This window comes from Bombina bombina, chromosome 8 (assembly GCF_027579735.1).
Source record: "Bombina bombina isolate aBomBom1 chromosome 8, aBomBom1.pri, whole genome shotgun sequence".
NCBI classification, from domain to species: Eukaryota; Metazoa; Chordata; class Amphibia; order Anura; family Bombinatoridae; genus Bombina; species Bombina bombina.
The window spans coordinates 236,823,400-236,841,914 of NC_069506.1; the positions used below are offsets into that span (position 1 = coordinate 236,823,400).

The 18,515-nt window shown below is 35.8% G+C and overlaps 1 protein-coding gene across 3 annotated transcripts in view; it reads right to left on the reverse strand.

The window, feature by feature from the left end:
- LOC128639069 (sialic acid-binding Ig-like lectin 14) overlaps positions 1 to 18,515 on the reverse strand; it is a 136,911-nt gene that overhangs the window by 52,750 nt on the left and 65,646 nt on the right. For all 3 annotated transcript variants that reach the window (XM_053691218.1, XM_053691219.1, XM_053691217.1), the window contains exons 4-6: positions 10,946 to 11,245; positions 7,174 to 7,197; positions 4,047 to 4,070 (exon numbers count right to left, since the gene is read on the reverse strand). In XM_053691218.1, the coding sequence (XP_053547193.1) occupies positions 4,047 to 4,070; positions 7,174 to 7,197; positions 10,946 to 11,245 (348 nt within the window). The remainder of the gene's footprint in view (positions 1 to 4,046; positions 4,071 to 7,173; positions 7,198 to 10,945; positions 11,246 to 18,515) is intronic.

The window sequence follows — 18,515 nt, forward strand, 5'->3', positions numbered from 1 at the left end:
CCCCCAAAAAAACCTAACTTACAATAAACTACAAATAGCCATTAAAAGGGCCTTTTGCGGGGCATTGCCCCAAAGAAATCAGCTTTTTTACCTGTAAATAAAAAATACAAATACCTCCCCAACAGTAAAACCCACCACCCAGACAACCAACCCCCCCAAATAAAAAACTAACTAAAAAACCTAAGCTCCCCATTGCCCTGAAATGGGCATTTGGAGGGCAATTGCCCTTAAAAGGGCATTTAGCTCTATTGCTGCCCAAACCCTAATCTAAAACTAAAACCCACCCAATAAACCCTTAAAAAAACCTAACACTAACCCCTGAATATCCACTTACAGTTTTGAAGATCTGACATCCATCCTCAAAGAAGCCGGGAGAAGTCCTCATCGAAGCCTGCAGAAGTCTTCATCCAAGCGGCCGAAGTCTTCATCCAAGCCCACAGAAGTCTTCACCCAGATGGCATCTTATATCTTCATCCATCCGGCGCGGAGCGGCTCCATCTTCAAGACATCTGACGCGGAGCATCCTCTTTGTTCGACGTCTTCTTGAACATTCCTTTAAATGGCGTCATCCAAGATGGCGTCCCTTAGATTCCGATTGGCTGATAGAATTCTATCAGCAAATTGGAATTAAGGTTGAAAAAATCCTATTGGCTGTTGCAATCAGCCAATAGGATTGAGCTTTCATCCTATTGGCTGTTGCAATCTGCCAATAGCACTGAGCTTGCATTCTATTGGCTTTTCCAATCAGCCAATAGAATGCGAGCTCAATCCTATTGGCTGATTGCAACAGCCAATAGGATGAAAGCTCAATCTTATTGGCTGATTGCAACAGCCAATAGGATTTTTTCAACCTTAATTCCGATTGGCTGATAGAATTATATCAGCCAATTGGAATCTAAGGGACGCCATCTTGGATGATGTCATTTAAAGAAACATTCATTGTTCAAGAAGACGTCGAACGAAGAGGATGCTCCACGTCGGATGTCTTGAAGATGGAGCCGCTCCGCACCGGATGGATTAAGATAGAAGATGCCGTCTGGGTGAAGACTTCTGCGGGCTTGGATGAAGACTTCGGCCTCTTGGATGAAGACTTCTGCCGGCTTCGATGAGGACTTTTCCCGGCTTCTTTGAGGATGGATGTCGGGTCTTCAAAAACTGTAAGTGGATCTTCAGGGGTTAGTGTTAGTTTTTTTTAAGGGTTTATTGAGTGGGTTTTAGTTTTAGATTAGGGTTTGGGCAGCAATAGAGCTAAATGCCCTTTTAAGGGCAATGCCCATCCAAATGCCCTTTTCATGGCAATGGGGAGCTTAGGTTTTTTAGTTAGGATTTTATTTGGGGGGGTTGGTTGTATGGGTGGTGGGTTTTACTTTTAGGGGGTATTTGTATTTTTTATTTACAGGTAAAAGAGCTGATTTCTTTGGGGCAATGCCCTGCAAAAGGCCGTTTTAAGGGCTATTTGTAGTTTATTGTAAGTTAGTTTGTTTTTGTTTTTTTTGGGGGGGGGGCTTTTTATTTTCATAGGGCTCTTAGATTTGGTGTAATTAGTTTAAATATTTGATCATTTCTTTTTTATTTTGTGTAACTTAGTGTTTATTTTTTTTTGTAACTTAGTGTTTGTTATTTTTTTGTAACTTAGTTGTTAGTTTTTTTGCAACTTTGTAATTTTTTATTGTAGATTTAAATTATTTGAGTAGGGTTAGGTGTTTAATGTGTAGTTTAATGTAATTTTAGTATAACTGTTAGGGTAGATTAATTATTAGTTTAATATAGTTTAATGTAATTTTAGTATAACTGTTAGGGTAGATTAATTATTAGTTTAATATAGTTTAATGTAATTTTAGTATAACAGTTAGAGTAGATTAATTAATAGTTTAATATAGTTTAATGTAATTTTAGTATAATAGTTAGGGTAGGTTAATTAATAGTTTAATATAGTTTAATGTAATTTTAGTATAACAGTTATGGTAGATTAATTATTAGTTTAATATAGTTTAATCTAATTTTAGTATAACAGTTAGGGTAGGTTAATTAGTAGTTTAATATAGTTTAATTTAAATCTAAAGGTAAGTTTACATTTATTATAAGATAGGGATGAGTTAATATTTAATATAAAGTTAGCGGGTTGTTAGGTTTAGAGGTTAATAGGTTAATTTATTTTATGGCGATGTGGGGGGCTGGCAGTTTAGGGGTTAATAGGTTTAGTAAGTGCTAGTGATGTGGGAGGCCAGGGGTTTAGGGGTTAATACATTTATTTAGTTGCGGTGGGCTTAGGGAGTGGCAGGATAGGGGTTAATAACATAATGTAGGTGGCGGTGGTGTAGGGGGTGGCAGATTAGGGGTTAATAACATAATGTAGGTGGCGGCGGGGTCCGGGAGCGGCAGGATAGGGGTTAATAACTTTATTTAGTTGCGGCAGGGTCGGGGAGCAGCAGGATAGGGGTTAAACAGTTTAGTATAGTGGCGGTGTTTAGCGACAGTATACAAATAAAGCTGTGAAAAAGCCAAAGAGCAGCGAGATCGATGACTGTTAGTTAACAACAGTCCGCTGCTCATCGCCCCGTACTTGGTGCGCGGATTTTTGACAGCTTTTTATATAAATATGGAGAGCGTATTCAGGTCCGCGGACGCGATGTTAGGCGATGTCAGGCGAGCGTATTGGTGCCGTTGAATGCAGCATAGTTGACGGCTTGATAAGTAGGCCTCTGAGTGTTAACAACATGGAAGATTTAAAGAGATAGACTTCACCCCTAATGTCTGAGTACTGGGTGCAAACAATATGAAGGATTTAAAGAGATAGACTTTACACTAATGTTTTAGCACTGAGTGCAAACAAGATGGGGGATTTAAAGGGATAGACTTCACCCTAATGTCTGAGCACTGAGTGTAAACAACGTGGAAGATTTAAAGAGATAGACTTCACCCCTAATATCTGAGCACTGAGTGTAAACAACGTGGAAGATTTAAAGAGATAGACTTCACCCCTAATATCTGAGCACTGAGTGTAAACAACATGTAGGATTTAAAATGGATTTAAAATGGATTTAAAATGGCAAGTTCCTGCATCAGAGAAAGGGCAGCAGGTAAATGATCATAACAGGTATATGCTTGGCTTGTGCACAAAAAAAGTATTTTTTGCATATACTAAAATGACTTATGGATCCATAAATCCTAATGTAAAACAGCTAACCTCAGTGGCACTATTATACGTCTTTTCAACAAGAGAAACTGTGATGTGTTAACAGTCCCCAAACATATCTGCAGAATTACTAATGAGGTCTTAGATGCAGGTGATACTTGTGGGACTGTGCTTCTACATGCAAGTGCGTTAGAGAAGGGATTAGAGGTGTGCACATCCCTCTTTATCTATCATTGAGTAAATATCTCTGTATAATGGTTTACATTAGTTGCTGCAATGGAAATAGAGGCAATAGTAAGAACATGTGACGTGGGGCTATGTTGCTTTATCTATAGAGGTTGAAGCGCATTGGTTGACATAGTTATTACATCAATAATATATTTTATTATGTGTTTATTTGCAGATCATTATCTTATTTACCCAACATATTTGTAAATAGCAATGTTACTCATTGTTGGATGATTAAACATTTTCTTTTATCAACATTTTGTCTGCATCAGTTCATGGTACGCTTGCTTCTGAAGGAAATAGCCTAAACATCTTAATCATAATCAGCAATAGGTAATGCTAGACTCTCCTACATTTTAATAATATGTTATTATGATGAAGAGGGTAATGAACATACTCAGAAATACCCCTTTATTCAAATTACTCCAAAATGTTATTAAAAATAATAATACATTCAGTACAGCATTTACTAGTCACTTTGTTCCAGTGTAAAATATAAGGTTATATGGTCTACTCTGTATTTAAGTTTATTTAAAAATGCCTTTATATAAAAGCATTAAACAAATAAAGATTAAAATATTATCTTATGTCTATTTGGTGGATTTATATAATCTGTTGAGTTCTATACAATATGCACATTTTTTTATATTGATATAATAGATTTAAAAAAAGAATAACTTACCTACAGTAGAAATGGAATTAGGAGCTGTAAAATAAATGTATTATAATTTAAAAGGTGTAGTATAGAAGTAACATTCTTTCAATCAGATATCCCATACTGCACATCAAGCTTTAAATGTATAATTAATTTCTACATAGATTGCAAGCACTGATCTGTAGAGATTATTTAGGGCTAGATTACAAGTGGAGAGCTAAATATTGGTTGCTTGCAACCAATATTAGCGCTCCACTTTGTAATAACAGCTCACAATGATGTGCTTATACATATATATTTACATTGCTGTCTATGGAAACACACAGTTCCCAAAGACCGCAATGTAAAGGCACTTTTCAGTGACGTTTTTTCTCTAACACCCCACTCCCACCAACTTTAAACCCCCAAAATTGCCTAGTGCAGGTGTTTTTATTTAAAAAACAATAATACCCTCCAGAAAAAAAACTATAACACCCTCTATTTTGAGGGCATTTGGGGCACTTTTAGAAAATTAACCAGAGGTTTGACGTCTGCTTAATTTTCGTAGTGCTAATTACTACCGCAAGCTCACAGTAGCAATAACCAGCCACTTGTAATGGCTGGTTAATTATGGCGCTCCACTTGTAATCTAGGCCTTAATGTACAAATATATCAATAACTCATAGATATTTCCTAACTTACTGCAAAGTTTGGGTACATTCTGATAAAATAATAAGCCGATATCTACTTTTTCCTATTCAGGGCTAGATAACTGATGGAGCGCGTGCCAGGTTTTTTTCCGCTCATATTACAAATTGAAAGTAAACATGATCGCTTGAGCGCAATTGAAGTTAAAGCAAAATGGGTAAGCTTGAACTCAGAGCTTTGGTTAACTGTTTCGAGAAACACATCAAAAATACATTACATAGTACACTTACACTCATAATAACACCATCTAATAGAATTAATTCAAATAAAAAATTGCACAAAAAAGTTATAAGAGCTCATATATGTATATATGTACCTTAAAGTCCACACCATAAATTCCAAAATTAATCCAAGGTAAAAACAGAAATCTTTATTTCCAAAATGTTTGAAAATACAGAGCCATAAAAACAAAAGGATCCAAGATAAAGGCTTTAACCTGTTTCGGGCCTCCTCTAACCCTTGGTCACTGGCATTATGTATACATGTGTGCATTTATATGTTTATATATGTATTTACAGACATTTATACACACATACAAACACATAAATATATATGTATACATACAGTATATAGGCATAAAGTCATGTGCAAAAAAGAAAGTACACCCTCTTTGAATTCTATGGTTTTACGTATCACGCACAATACAAATAATCTGGTCCTTAGCCGGGCTTAAAATTAGGTAAATACAACCTCAGATGAACAACAACACATGACATATTACACTGTGTGATGATTTATTTAACAAAAATAAAGCCAAAATGGAGAAGCCATGTGTGAAAAACTAAGTACACCCTTACAGCTTCCATAGGAATTAAGAGGCTAAATAGCGGCCAGGTGCTGTTAATCAAATGCCCTTGATTAATTGATCATCAGCAGGTGTGACCACCTCTAGAAAAGCTGACGTATTAGCAGTTTGCTGGTCTGGAGCATTCAGGTGTGTGTTAACACAATGCCAAAGAGGAAAGACATCAGCAATGATCTTAGAGAAGCAATTGTTGCTGCCCATCAATCTCGGAAGGGTTATAAGGCCATTTCCAAACAATTTAAAGTCCCAGTAAATTCACCCCAAGGTCAGACCGTGCAATGCTCAGAGAAATCACACAAAAACAAGAGTTACATCTCAGACTCTACAGGCCTCAGTTAGCATGTTAAATGTTAAGTTCATGATAGTACAATTAGAAAAAGACTGAACAAGTATAGTTTGAATATAAGGGTTGCCAGGAAAAAGACTCTTCTCTGTAAAAAGAACATGGCAGCACAGTTTAGGTTAGCAAAGTTGAATCTGAACAAACCACACAACTTCTGGAACCATGTCCTTAGCACAGACAAGACCAAAGTGGAGATGTTTGGCCATAATGCACAGTGCCATATTTGGTGAAAACCAAACACAGCACAAACACCTCACACCAACTGTCAAGCACGGTGGTGGAGGAGTGATGATCTGGGCTTGTTTTGTAGCCACAGGACCTGGGCACCTTGCACTAATTGAGTTTACCATCAACTCCTCTGTATAGCAAAGTATTCTAGAGTCAAATGTAAGGCCATCTGTCCAACAGCTAAAGCTTGGCTAAAATTGAGCCATGCAACAGGACAATGATCCCAAGCACACAAGTAAATACACACCAGAATAGCTGAAAACGAAAGAATCAAGGTGTTGCAATGGCCCAGTCAAAGACTAGACATCAACCCGATTGAAATGTTGTGGCGGGACCTTAAAAGAGCTGTGCATAAACGAATGCCCCCAATCCTCAATGAACTGAAGCAACGTTGTAAAGAAGAATGGGCCAAAATTCCTCCATAATGATGTGAGAGACTGATAAAGTCATACAGAAAACAATTACTTCAAGTTACTGCTGCTAAAGGTGGTTCTACAAGCTATTGAATTATAAGCTGTACTTTAGTAGATGAAAACATGTAAAATCATATTTATGTAATATTGATTTTTAATAAAGTGTTATACTGTGTATTACTTATAATTATTTCACATTCCAATGTTCTGCACATAGCAGAATATGTTCTTTGTATTTATAAATAGATATTCCTATATATCTGTACATATCTATACCTATATATAATTGTGTGTGTATATATATATATTTAGATAGATAGATAATGTACCAAAATAACATCATATATATGTAGTAATATGTATTTATGAATAAATACATTTTTCAAATAAAACCGTTTACATTTGGATAAGAATAAAAAAAAAATGCAAGCACAAATATGAAGATGATGGGTTTTAAGAAGTGGAATGATTACAGTAGCAGGAAAAAGACAGTTGGCGATGGGGGTTAGTAGACGGAAGGACAGGTTTGGTGCATATGCAAAAGTACATAACTGAAATCTAAATAAGTTTATTATTGTGATGAGGGAATTAGTCTAGATGAGAAAAAAGTGAGCCAGGAATAAACCTTAGAATGTTAGTAATATGCTAATTTTCTTTACTTTTAAAACTATAACTTACCATTTATAGCAGTAGAATTTGGAGCTGCATTTAGGAAAGAAAAATCCAAGCGTTAATTACAGACTCAATGACACTTTACTGACTGTTACAAATTAGAACTGGAATTAGGAATTATTATTTCAGATGAATAAAATGTAACAATGTAGAATTGCAGTGAATAAGGCCAGTGGAATGCTTGGTGCTATTGGTAGAGATATTTGCAGCAGGTAATTGTGGCACTTTACAGATCGCTAGTTAGGCCTCATCTTGAGTATTGTGTGTAATTCTGGAGGCCATGAGGCCCATTTATCAAGCTCCGTGTTTCTAAAGACCGCAGCTCCATAACCCTGTCTTCCTGCTCTGAGCAGGCGGACAGGAATCACCGCAATTCAGCCCGATCAAATATGATCAGGTTGATTGACACCTCCCTGCTGGCGGCCTATTGGCCACAAGTCAGCAGGGGGCGGCGTTGCACCAGCAGCTCTTGTAAAATGCAGGTGAAATGCTGAATACGGAGAGCGTATTGCTCTCCGCATTCAGTGAGGTCTTGCGGACCTGATCCGCACTGTCGGATCAGGTCCGCAAGACCTTTTATAAATAGGCCTCCATATCTCCAGAAGCATATGAACAAACTGGAAGCTGTGTAAAGGTGGGCTACAAAAATGGTACAAACATGGTCTTAAAATAAAACTTACCAGGATAGGCTTAATGACCTAAATATGTATAGCTTAGAGGAGAGAAGGGGAAGAGGTGATATGATAGCACTTTCAAGTATATAATGGGGCTCAGTAAAGCTGACACTGATGAATATAATGTCCACAGCACCAGATATAATAAAAGTGACTATTGACAAAAGACTAGCAACGTTTTGTGATCAATATCACTTAATCATGCTATACACATCATACATACACTAGAAAACCTCTTTTTAAACTACTTGGTGAATACATCCAGCGCCCCCTTGTGTCATTTAATAGTTATCGCATCTCCTGTGCAAAAAATATATTTTCATCCTTAAATTTCATTGTTTCAATATGTATCATTATTAAACTACATTGGATAACTATATACATACATTGTTATTTTAATAAACATTATAAAATCACATTACTACCTATAATACAGTCGTTAAATGTATTGATACATTTGTATGTAGGTTATAAAAACATCTAGTCTGTTTACCAGAACACTGACCATTCAAAGTCCCTATTTATGCCGTAGGGGACCATTGACCCCAACCTATTAATCCAATACATTTCTTTCTGTTTGAGTAATTTCTCACAGTCACCTCCCTTTCTTTGAGGGCCTACATGATCTATGATTTGCCATCTCATTTGGCTTATACTGTGTCCCTTTTCCAGGAAATAATGGGATACTGGTGCTTCCCTGTCCCCACATCTAATATTGGAGCGGTGTTGACTTATTCTATCTTTAACTTTTCTCACCGTCTCTTCAATATAGATGAGGGAACATGGACACTTTATTAAATACACAGCATGTGTTGTGTCACATGTGAAAAAGTTACTAATGGCTAGTTTTTGGTCACTTCTAGGATGAACAAATTATTTTCCTTTGGTTATTGAATTGCAGCTCATACATCATAGACAAGCGTAGCAGTCTAGATTTCTTTTACCTGAGTATTTTTCATAAAAAGAAAAATTCAAGAACAAGGGGTCATGATCTCAAGCTGAATGGTAGTAGATGTAGATTCAGGAGTAATTTGCAGAAACACTTCTTTACAGAAAGGATAATTGATTTATGGAATAAACGTCTACAAGAGGAGGTAATGATAGACAATGTGGGGAACTTCAAGAATGCCTGGGATATTAATAAGGCTATCCTACGAACTAGATACATTTATACTTTTAGGAAATATTGGGCAGACTTGTTGGGCCTATGGTTTTTATCTGCCATCAAAATTTATGTTTCTATATTTAAAACAGACCACGTTAAATTTAATGGTATAGCTTAAACCCTTGCGTTAGAAAACTTTAGGTATTTTAAAGCTCGTTAATTCACGCATCACATACTATAACCATATACTTTAATAGGTAAATTTTAGCAGACATCAAGAAATGGTGTTGAGATGATTAAATCTATTTAGATATTAGAGATTGCTTTTAGACATTTAATAACTTACCTCAAATTTATTGCACATTTTGATGAATGAAATAGGCAAATATCCAGTTTTTCAAATTAAAGGGTTACAGCAAATGTTCCCTTTGACAATTTAAATTATTTTATAGGACAAACAATTACATAAGAATATCAAGTTTTTTTAAAAAAAACCTGAATGTAAGATTGTCTGTAAAACAAATTGGCAAAAATGCAAATGTTGAATTTATGGTAAACATTAAACATTCAGATCAAAAGTATGAATGTTGTCAATCATATGAACTGATCTTGTTAGTGATATTGAAGAAACTGCAATCAAACATATGAGGCAAACATCAGTAATAATGCTTGTTTTAATTTTTCCATGACGTTTTTCTCAACTGGCTACTTATTTTTTTTATTTTATTTTTTTGTTTAGTATTCCAAAAGCCATTCTTTTTAGTTTTACAAAATCTGAATATACAAAATATTTTTTTTCTGCATTTATTCCAGGATGGCTACCAAATATAAATAGATGCACTTTTAGGAAATTTGAATGGTGAATATAAATGTTTTCTCACCAATCTCTAGTAGAATAGAATGGAGCTGTTACATGCAACAGTTACCTAGTTTAATTTATTCATGTAAAGTTCTGAGTTCAAGATCCTACTCCTTATTTAAACTAAAAGTTCAGGTGTAAATGTTTTTCTTTTTATAGCAAGTATAGTGCTTACATTGGGCCAACTACATAACTTGTATTTAAATCCTATGATAATTAAATCTTTTTAAATATGGTAATTTATTAACACATAGAATTGGAAATTAAGGGGGTTGTGTGCTTAGAAATTCAGAGCTTAAAGTTCATCACGATTAAAGGAACATGGAAGTTAAAATGTAACTTTCATGATTCAGAGAGAGCATGCAATTTAAAAAATCCAATCTACTTTGTTTTTATTGGTGTCGGCTCATATGTTCCAGCCTGTTTCAATATCTCTCCCATTGGTTGCTCTCTTGTGTATACTGAAGTTAAAAAAATGGTCACTGCTAATTGTGTCACTCTTCTCAAATTATAATGTAGCTATATTTTTCTTTGTTGATTTTTTCATTTATATACTTTAACATTTTAGGGTTTGTCTTAGAATATTTTTCAATTAATCTTTCATCGCTCCTTTGCATGCTTTCTCCTATTCCTTATATATATGGAGTCTGTAGTATTTTCTCTGAATTATTTAAATGACCTACATCTTTTCCTAATTTCTCTTAACACATTTGTATTTAACCACATTGGGGCATATCTATCAAGCTCCGTATGAAGTTTGAAGCCCTGTGTTTCTGGCGAGCCTTCAGACTTGCCAGAAACACCAGTTATGAAGCAGCGGTCTAAAGAGCGCTGCTCCATAACCTGTCCGCCTGCTCTGAGGAGGCGGACAGAGATCGCTGCAATTCAACCCGATCGAATACAATCGGGTTTATTGACACCCCTCTACTAGCGGCCAATCTGCAGGGGGCGGTTCACAAGAGCTGCTGGTGCAATGCTGAATGCGGAGAGTGTATTGCTCTCCGCATTTAGTGAGGTCTGTCGGACATGATCCACAATGTCGGATCATGTCCGACAGACCTTTCATAAATAGGGGCCATTGGCTTCACTTTATTTATTTTACTTTTGTTTGTGTAGATAGTGAATAAGGTAGTGACTTACATTCAACTTTAAGAGTGATGGTTTTACTGGTGGAGATATCATTTATGTATTTCACATTACAAGTCAGCAATGAATTGTGCTCCTTCATTGATGCAGTAAATATGACCCTTGAGAAGAAAGTATGATTGCCATCCGGGTGCTTTTCTACATGGGTTTTATATTTCATTTTCTTTACTATTCCCTGCCAGGTGATGTTCGGTGCTGTACCAGCGCATCTCCCCGGAGCGGTGCATGTCAGATTCACCTCTTCACCAGCAATGATCTTCTCCAAAGGAAAAATATCAGGTTCTTGTGTAAGATCTGTTAAAGAGAGGCAACATAGACCCATGAGGTGCTCAGAAATCTCTAGTGGAATGATTAAAAAGTTGAAACACTTGCCGGAGTAAGTAAATCTTTACTGTTTAGCTTGGCCTAGATTCAATAAAATGAGTTAGTGAAAGTAATATCTTGCTGAAGAACTTTATGCAACGGCGGCACTGGAGAGAGGTGTCAGTATATGGCCGGGTTATAATACAATACATTTAATAATTATTTTTTAAAATAAACCCCCAATAAAATGCATATAAGAAACAATTAAAACTAATATAAATTCCTAAATTTATAAACACATTGAATTATATTTATATAAAACCAGATTATGAATCAGATGATACACACTTATGCTGTAACAATATTCTATACAAAGATCATAAAAATATACCTTTACAATTTACCTTATCCACAATGAATTGTATTAAAATACCGCAATGAAATATCAGAGTATTGATCACTTACTTTAACAGTGCTTAGTTAAACGATATAACAAGATGCTTTAACAGCCAATTTCTCTGAGCTGAAATAAACTCTTTTTAGCTACAATTAAGGCAAATTCTAAATTATATTTATAAAGTTGCAAAGATAAATTACTTGGCAAACAAAAGAGTAGTTTTAAACTACACAGGACTATGAAACGCAAGCTTAAAATACTAATTGAGCCCTTTTAAAATTACTAACTGTAATCTAACTATAGCCTTTGATTTAAAATATTAAATATACTTAACAATTTCTTATACTTTACCCAAATAAATCAATGTTTCGGTTTCCAGGGTTCCTCTGATATCTTCAATTTCACCTCATAAATTAAAATAGGTTTTGTTTTTTTTGCAAGATGGATACAAATTAGGCCCAGATTGCTTTATATAGACTGGATCCCAAGGCAACAGTTTGCCAGTCAAAATTCAGCATAGAGTGCTCCTTTTTTTTCTCTTGCCTGAGGTTATATCACCCAATATAACCCCACCCATTTTTATTCTAATCATCAGTAAAATTAGGATGATAGGCCCTTCGGAAGCTAGTCCATGATTGGTTATTTGGGAGACGCCTCCCTGATTGGCTACTGGGAAATTTTATTTTCAACAGCCAAATGCCTTTTGGCTGTAATACTGTATTTAGGCCATCGGGGGCAGCAACGACAAACAGTTTAATTCAAATATTGCTAACAGTAAACTATATCATATAATATGTATATTTAGTATATTCACTGATATCTGATGATATTAATAAACTATGTGATTAGCATATATATCCCATTTAATATAATTGAAAATGTACAATTTGAGATCACATACTAGTATTATCAATTCTACGTTAAAATAGAAAATATTTATATAGACTTCTTATACACCATATGATATGACTTAGGTCACCCCTTGCAGGCAATCCTGTATCAGCATCTATTAGCCCCATCTGGAAGACAGAAAAAACCCAAAAACATATTATATATTTCAAAAATGGGATTATTACAATTGTAATTTAATCTGTTACAAATCTGAATTTCATTTCCCATATCCATATATAGATATTTACCGTATTGTTCCGCATATAGGCCGCACTTTTTTCCCTTGATTTTGACCTTTAAAGTTGCAGTGCGGCCTATATGCGGGGCGCGGCCTATATTCGGTATTTTTTGTTGTTTTTTTAAATTTTGCTTAAACCTGCCTATTATAGTAAATACCGGGTAAGGAATGTACCGGTACCTTATACAGTGGTATGGGTATGCACTAATATGGTAGCCCTATATGTTGATCCCTGAGCGAGTAACTACGGACTCTGCATTCCTTTCCGTTCAGACACAGCTCCTACTTTGATGTCATCATCATCTACAGTCACATCTGCCGCTCCATCCCTGCAGACTGCAACGCCTGTGAAAGAAGCATTTACCAACGTCTTCGGTTCACTCCTAGAAGACTGCTAATGCTTAGTCGTAGGTATTGGTAACATTAGCAGTCTTCTAGGAGTGAACCGAAGACGTTGCTAAATGCTTCTTTCACCGGCGTTGCAGTCTGCAGGGACGTAGAGGCAGATGTGGCTGTAGATGATGATGTCATCACAGTAGGAGCTGTGTGCTGAACGGAATGGCATGCAGAGTCCGTGGTTGATACAAGTACCGGTACAAGGAGGATGATTATACCGGTAGGGTGATTATAGGAATGTGCCTTATGGGTATTGCAGTGTGGGTAGGGAGGAAGTTGCCGGAGCACAGGATGTCCCATGTTAGTCAGTTTGGTCTGTGATATTGGTAAGAGACTGTTTTTTTCCCCCCTCACATACCTGATAAAAATACTGTACTATTAGGTTAAATAAAAATTTGTAGCTTTAATACTGGTCTGTTAAAATAAAACAAAGGAAAGATGCTGAACTCCTTAGTATGGTAATTTCAAATGTGAAAAAGCCTTTATTTAGCCATTATAGCTTTAATGCCTGAATAAAGTTTTTTTTTCACATTTGAAATTACCATACTAAGGAGTTCAGCATCTTTCCTTTGTTTTATTTTATACTCTTGGGTCTTGGGGAAGTGGAAAAGGATCCCCCTGGGAGCTGGCACCCTACATTGGGACACTGCTTACACATTTGAAAGTGCTGGTCTCACTTGCAAACATTGCAGCTTTAAAATGTAATTTCTTTAAAATGGCACCAAACTTTAAGGGTGCGGCCTATATTCAGGTGCGGCCTATATGCGGAACAATACGGGTATACAGTATGCGTATCAATTCAATCTTTGAGAATTATACAGTTCATATAGATGAATTTCTAACTTCTCTTTTTAAAATCATGATTTAAATTTTTGTTATGCTTTCAGCACTCATGGGGTTACAAAATGACTCTCTGTTAGCCAGCACAGATGTTTATCTAAATACAGCAGGTACCAATTTGCATTGAAGTGTGATTGGTCACCTTTCCACAAAATGTGTCACTTGGCTCAGACTGCTAGGCTCTCTTCTTCTTATAAGGGAGTCTAGTGATCTGATAGGAAATTTGATTACACATTTCCAGGTAGTGATAAAAAAAGGTCTTTTGAAGTGATCTTTCTAAGATTACTTTGAAAGCAATTCCTTTTGATGAATTGGGACAAAGATTTGCAATGCATCCTATGTAACCAAGAAGAAGGGGGGTTGGTCTGCCATGACTATCGCCCACACAATTCATGTCAAATTAGATTTTTAGCTAAAAAAAGAAAAATGAAATATTAGATTCTACAATACATCTGTAGTTTATTTAATGTTACTCACAGATACCCTGACAGAGGTGAGACTGAAAGAGATTTGTAAATCAGCAGCGAGTGGTAAGATCAGCTCTAATTAAACCAATGAAGCTGCTCCTACCTCACAATGACTGACTCCTTGTGGCATAGATCCAGCTCTACTCTTGATGACCCCAAAAGTGTTTGAAAAACAAGACTAAACAAACAAAAAAAAAAAACACCCCACTCTAACATGTACAAAAAAGATATCTAAAAAAGTTTAAGGAAATAAAATTAAAAAAAGAGAGAATTTGAGCTCCATGTACTAAGCAGCGGAAGCTGCTCCGGAGCCCTTGTGGGTCAGGTTCGTATATGTGAGCCTGCTTCCCGCAATGTAAGAACTCTATGCTCTCGATGATTGACAGTCCCTTCTCTCACACGATTGGTAGCACGAGAGAAGGAGCGGGAATTACACGCTCACTTGAGTATGTACTGATACATACGGGTAGTGGATCCTGTTCGTCCGCTGCCCATATGTTGCAAAGGCGAGTGGACAACTTCTCGAGTAGAAAAGCTTGTCCGCTCGACCTTCAATACATGGGACCCATTATTAGATTTTATATAGTGAGACAGGGCTGCAAGACAAGATACTTCACATAGGCAACTGCATTTCCAGACAACACCTCATAAACACTCGGAAAGTGAATGGTTAGCACCTCATAAACACTCGGAAAGTGAATGGTTAGCTGCTTTTTTGCATCTGCGAGATCACTGACACAAATAAAATTTTATCCAGGAGACACAGTAAATAAATATTTATATTTACATTTACTGATTCAGTTTTGCAAAAGTTTCCAAAATGTTGATTTTGTATTTCTGTGCTTCTAGCTGTTCATGATTGATGTTAGAGATATCATGTATTGGGTCATTTAAAGGGACATGAAACTCAAGTTTTTTCTTTCATGATTTGGAAAGAACATACAAATTTTAACAGCTTTCCAATCTACTTCTTTTATCTAATTTGCTTCATTTTCTTGTGCATCTTTTGTTAATACCTAGGTAGGCTCAGGAGCTGGGTGCTAGCTGCTGGCTGCACATATATGCCTCTTGTGATTGGTTTACCAATGATCGGCATATGTTGAACTTTGTGATGTAAAATATGATCCCGCAATCTCAATCCGACTCAGATCGATGCTTGCATAATTACAGATGTTTCAAAGGCTGGGGGAATGTTTGTGAATAATATTGCAGAATTAAAGGGATACTGAACCCACATTTTTTCTTTCATGATTCTGCAATTTTAAGAAACTTTCTAATTTACTCCTATTATCATTTTTTTAATTATTTTGGTATCTTTATTTGAAAAGCAAAAATGTAAGTTTACGAGCCGGCCCATCTTTGGTTCAGCACCTGGGTAGCACTTGCTGATTGGGGTCTAAATGTAGCCACCAACCAGCAAACGCTACCCAGGTGCTGAACCAAAAATGGGCTGGCTCCCACGTTTACATTCTTGCTTTTTCAAATAAAGATGCCAAGAGAACAAAGAAAAATTAAAAGTAATTTAGAAAGTTGCTTAATATTGCATGTTCTACCTAAATCCCGAAAGAAAAAAATTGGGTTCAGTATCCCTTTAACAATATTGTAATGTATACTGTGTTACAAAAGTATTTAGAGCAGCAATTGAAAGAGAGGGGCTTTACACATTGACCTATGAATGATGCCACATATACTGTATTGAATATGAAAAGAGAAGATTTAATAAGAGATAAAATTAAAAATAAAGAAAAAATAATCCCACAAAGAGGCAGGAGAACAGTTAATGTGTCAAGTAATGTAACTTTTGTAACACAATATTCTTTACAATATTGTCAAATCTGCAATCATATTCATAAACATTTCCCCATCCTATCAGCAGATGATAGCCTACAAGATCTAGTACAAAATGGATGACATTTTCATATAGAAAAAGCAAGACTTTAGGAAATATGGTCTCACCTACAGTCCCTAGAAAAGATACAGTCAAAAGGGACTTATAAATGTGGGATTTTTATTATAAAGCCTGTAAATTTGTAAGGACAAGTAACAAATTTGTATCTACAGTAACAGGAGAAATATCTGCAATTGAAAGATCAACATGTAGTGTACTTAATTATAAGCAAACAGTGCCACCTACAGTACGTCGGTAAAACAACTCGTCAAGTGAGAATTAGGATTAGAGAACATTTGTTCAATATTACTTCAGAACCTACACAACATAAGAAAAGAGCAGAGAGAATTTCCCCACTTTCCAGAAATTTTACTAAATGTCATGTTAGGAAGACTAATTATTTCTCTTGGAATGTTATAGACAAAATCAGAGTGAATTAAAGAGGGGGCAATATAGAACACATTTTAAGTAAACGTTTAATGGATCTTTCAATTACAGACCAGAATGTCAAAAGCCGTAAAGGGACATAATACACTAGATTTTTCTTTGCATAAAAGTTTTGTAGATGATTTATATAGCCTATACAGCTTCTTTTTTTTTTAAGTATAGTTTTGCTTATTTTTAAATAACATTGGGCTAATTTTCAGACTTCTAACCAAGCCCCAAAGTTTTAGGAGAATACTGATGTCTACAGACACCAGTTTGCTTTTGTTTGTGTAAAGAGTCTTTTCATATGCAGAGAAAGGGGTAGAGTGTCTGTTTTTTTGCTATAGAACCACTTTCAGTGGGTGTTCCAGTTAACCTTTTCAACAGTGCTAAAGTGGAGCTTCTAAGTAAGTTTTTAAACAGTTTTACATTGGATTTTTATATCACTATCTGTGCATATTATTCATTATAGTAGTAGTCTATTACATGCAGTTAAATAAAAATTGGTGTATACTGTCCCTTTAAATTTGAAATTTGATTTAATTAAATTTAGGGAATGATTAATTTATTGAAGGATCAAGTATATAACACAATATAATTTTTGAGGAATGAAGTTTAATGTGAATAAATTGTAATATGATTGTCTATATTGAGATAATGATAGAAATAGTAGCACCCCAGTGATCTATTGAGTTTGAATTGTAAATGACTAATAACTTCCTGTAACCAATATGTTACCAAATCAGATAGCTTATATATATATATATATATATATACACAGTATATATATATATATATATATATATATATATATATATATATATATATGTGTGTGTGCAACAAAATAACAGAGAACCAGGCATTAAGAGTTAAGGAAGTGGTAACACTTGTTTCTCCAACATTGGTGTGTCCGGTCCACGGCGTCATCCTTACTTGTGGGAATATCTCTTCCCCAACAGGAAATGGCAAAGAGTCCCAGCAAAGCTGGCCATATAGTCCCTCCCAGGCTCCACCCACCCCAGTCATTCTCTTTGCCGTTGCACAGGCAACATCTCCACGGAGATGGTTAAGAGTATGTGGTGTTTAGTTGTAGTTTTTTATTCTACTATCAAGAGTTTGTTATTTTAAAATAGTGCTGGTATGTACTATTTACTCTGAAACAGAAAGAGATGAAGAATTCTGTTTGTGAGAGGAAGATGATTTTAGCAGACAGTAACTAAAATCCTTTGCTGTTTCCACATAGGACTGTGGAGATTAAGTAACTTCAGTTGGGGGAAACAGTTAGCAGACTTTTCTGCTTAAGGTATGACTAGCCATATTTCTAACAAGACTGTGTAATGCTGGAAGGCTGTCATTTCCCCTCATGGGGACCGGTAAGCCATTTTCTTAGTCTCAAGCAGAATAAAGGGCTTAATATGGGCTATAAAACTGGTAGACACTTTTATGGGCAAAATCGATTGCTTTATTTGGGCATTTTATACATGTTTATGCTGGTATTTCACATTTATAAACTTGGGGAACGTTTTTTAACGTCAGGCACTATGTTAGACACCTTTTCCAGTCAGGAAGGGCCTTCCCAGTTGTAGACTGAGCCTCATTTTCGCGCCATTACTGCGCAGTTGTTTTTGAGAGCAAGACATGCAGATGCATGTGTGAGGACCTGAAAATAGTTGGAAAAGTTCCTAGAAGGCGTCATTTGGTATCGTATTCCCCTCTGG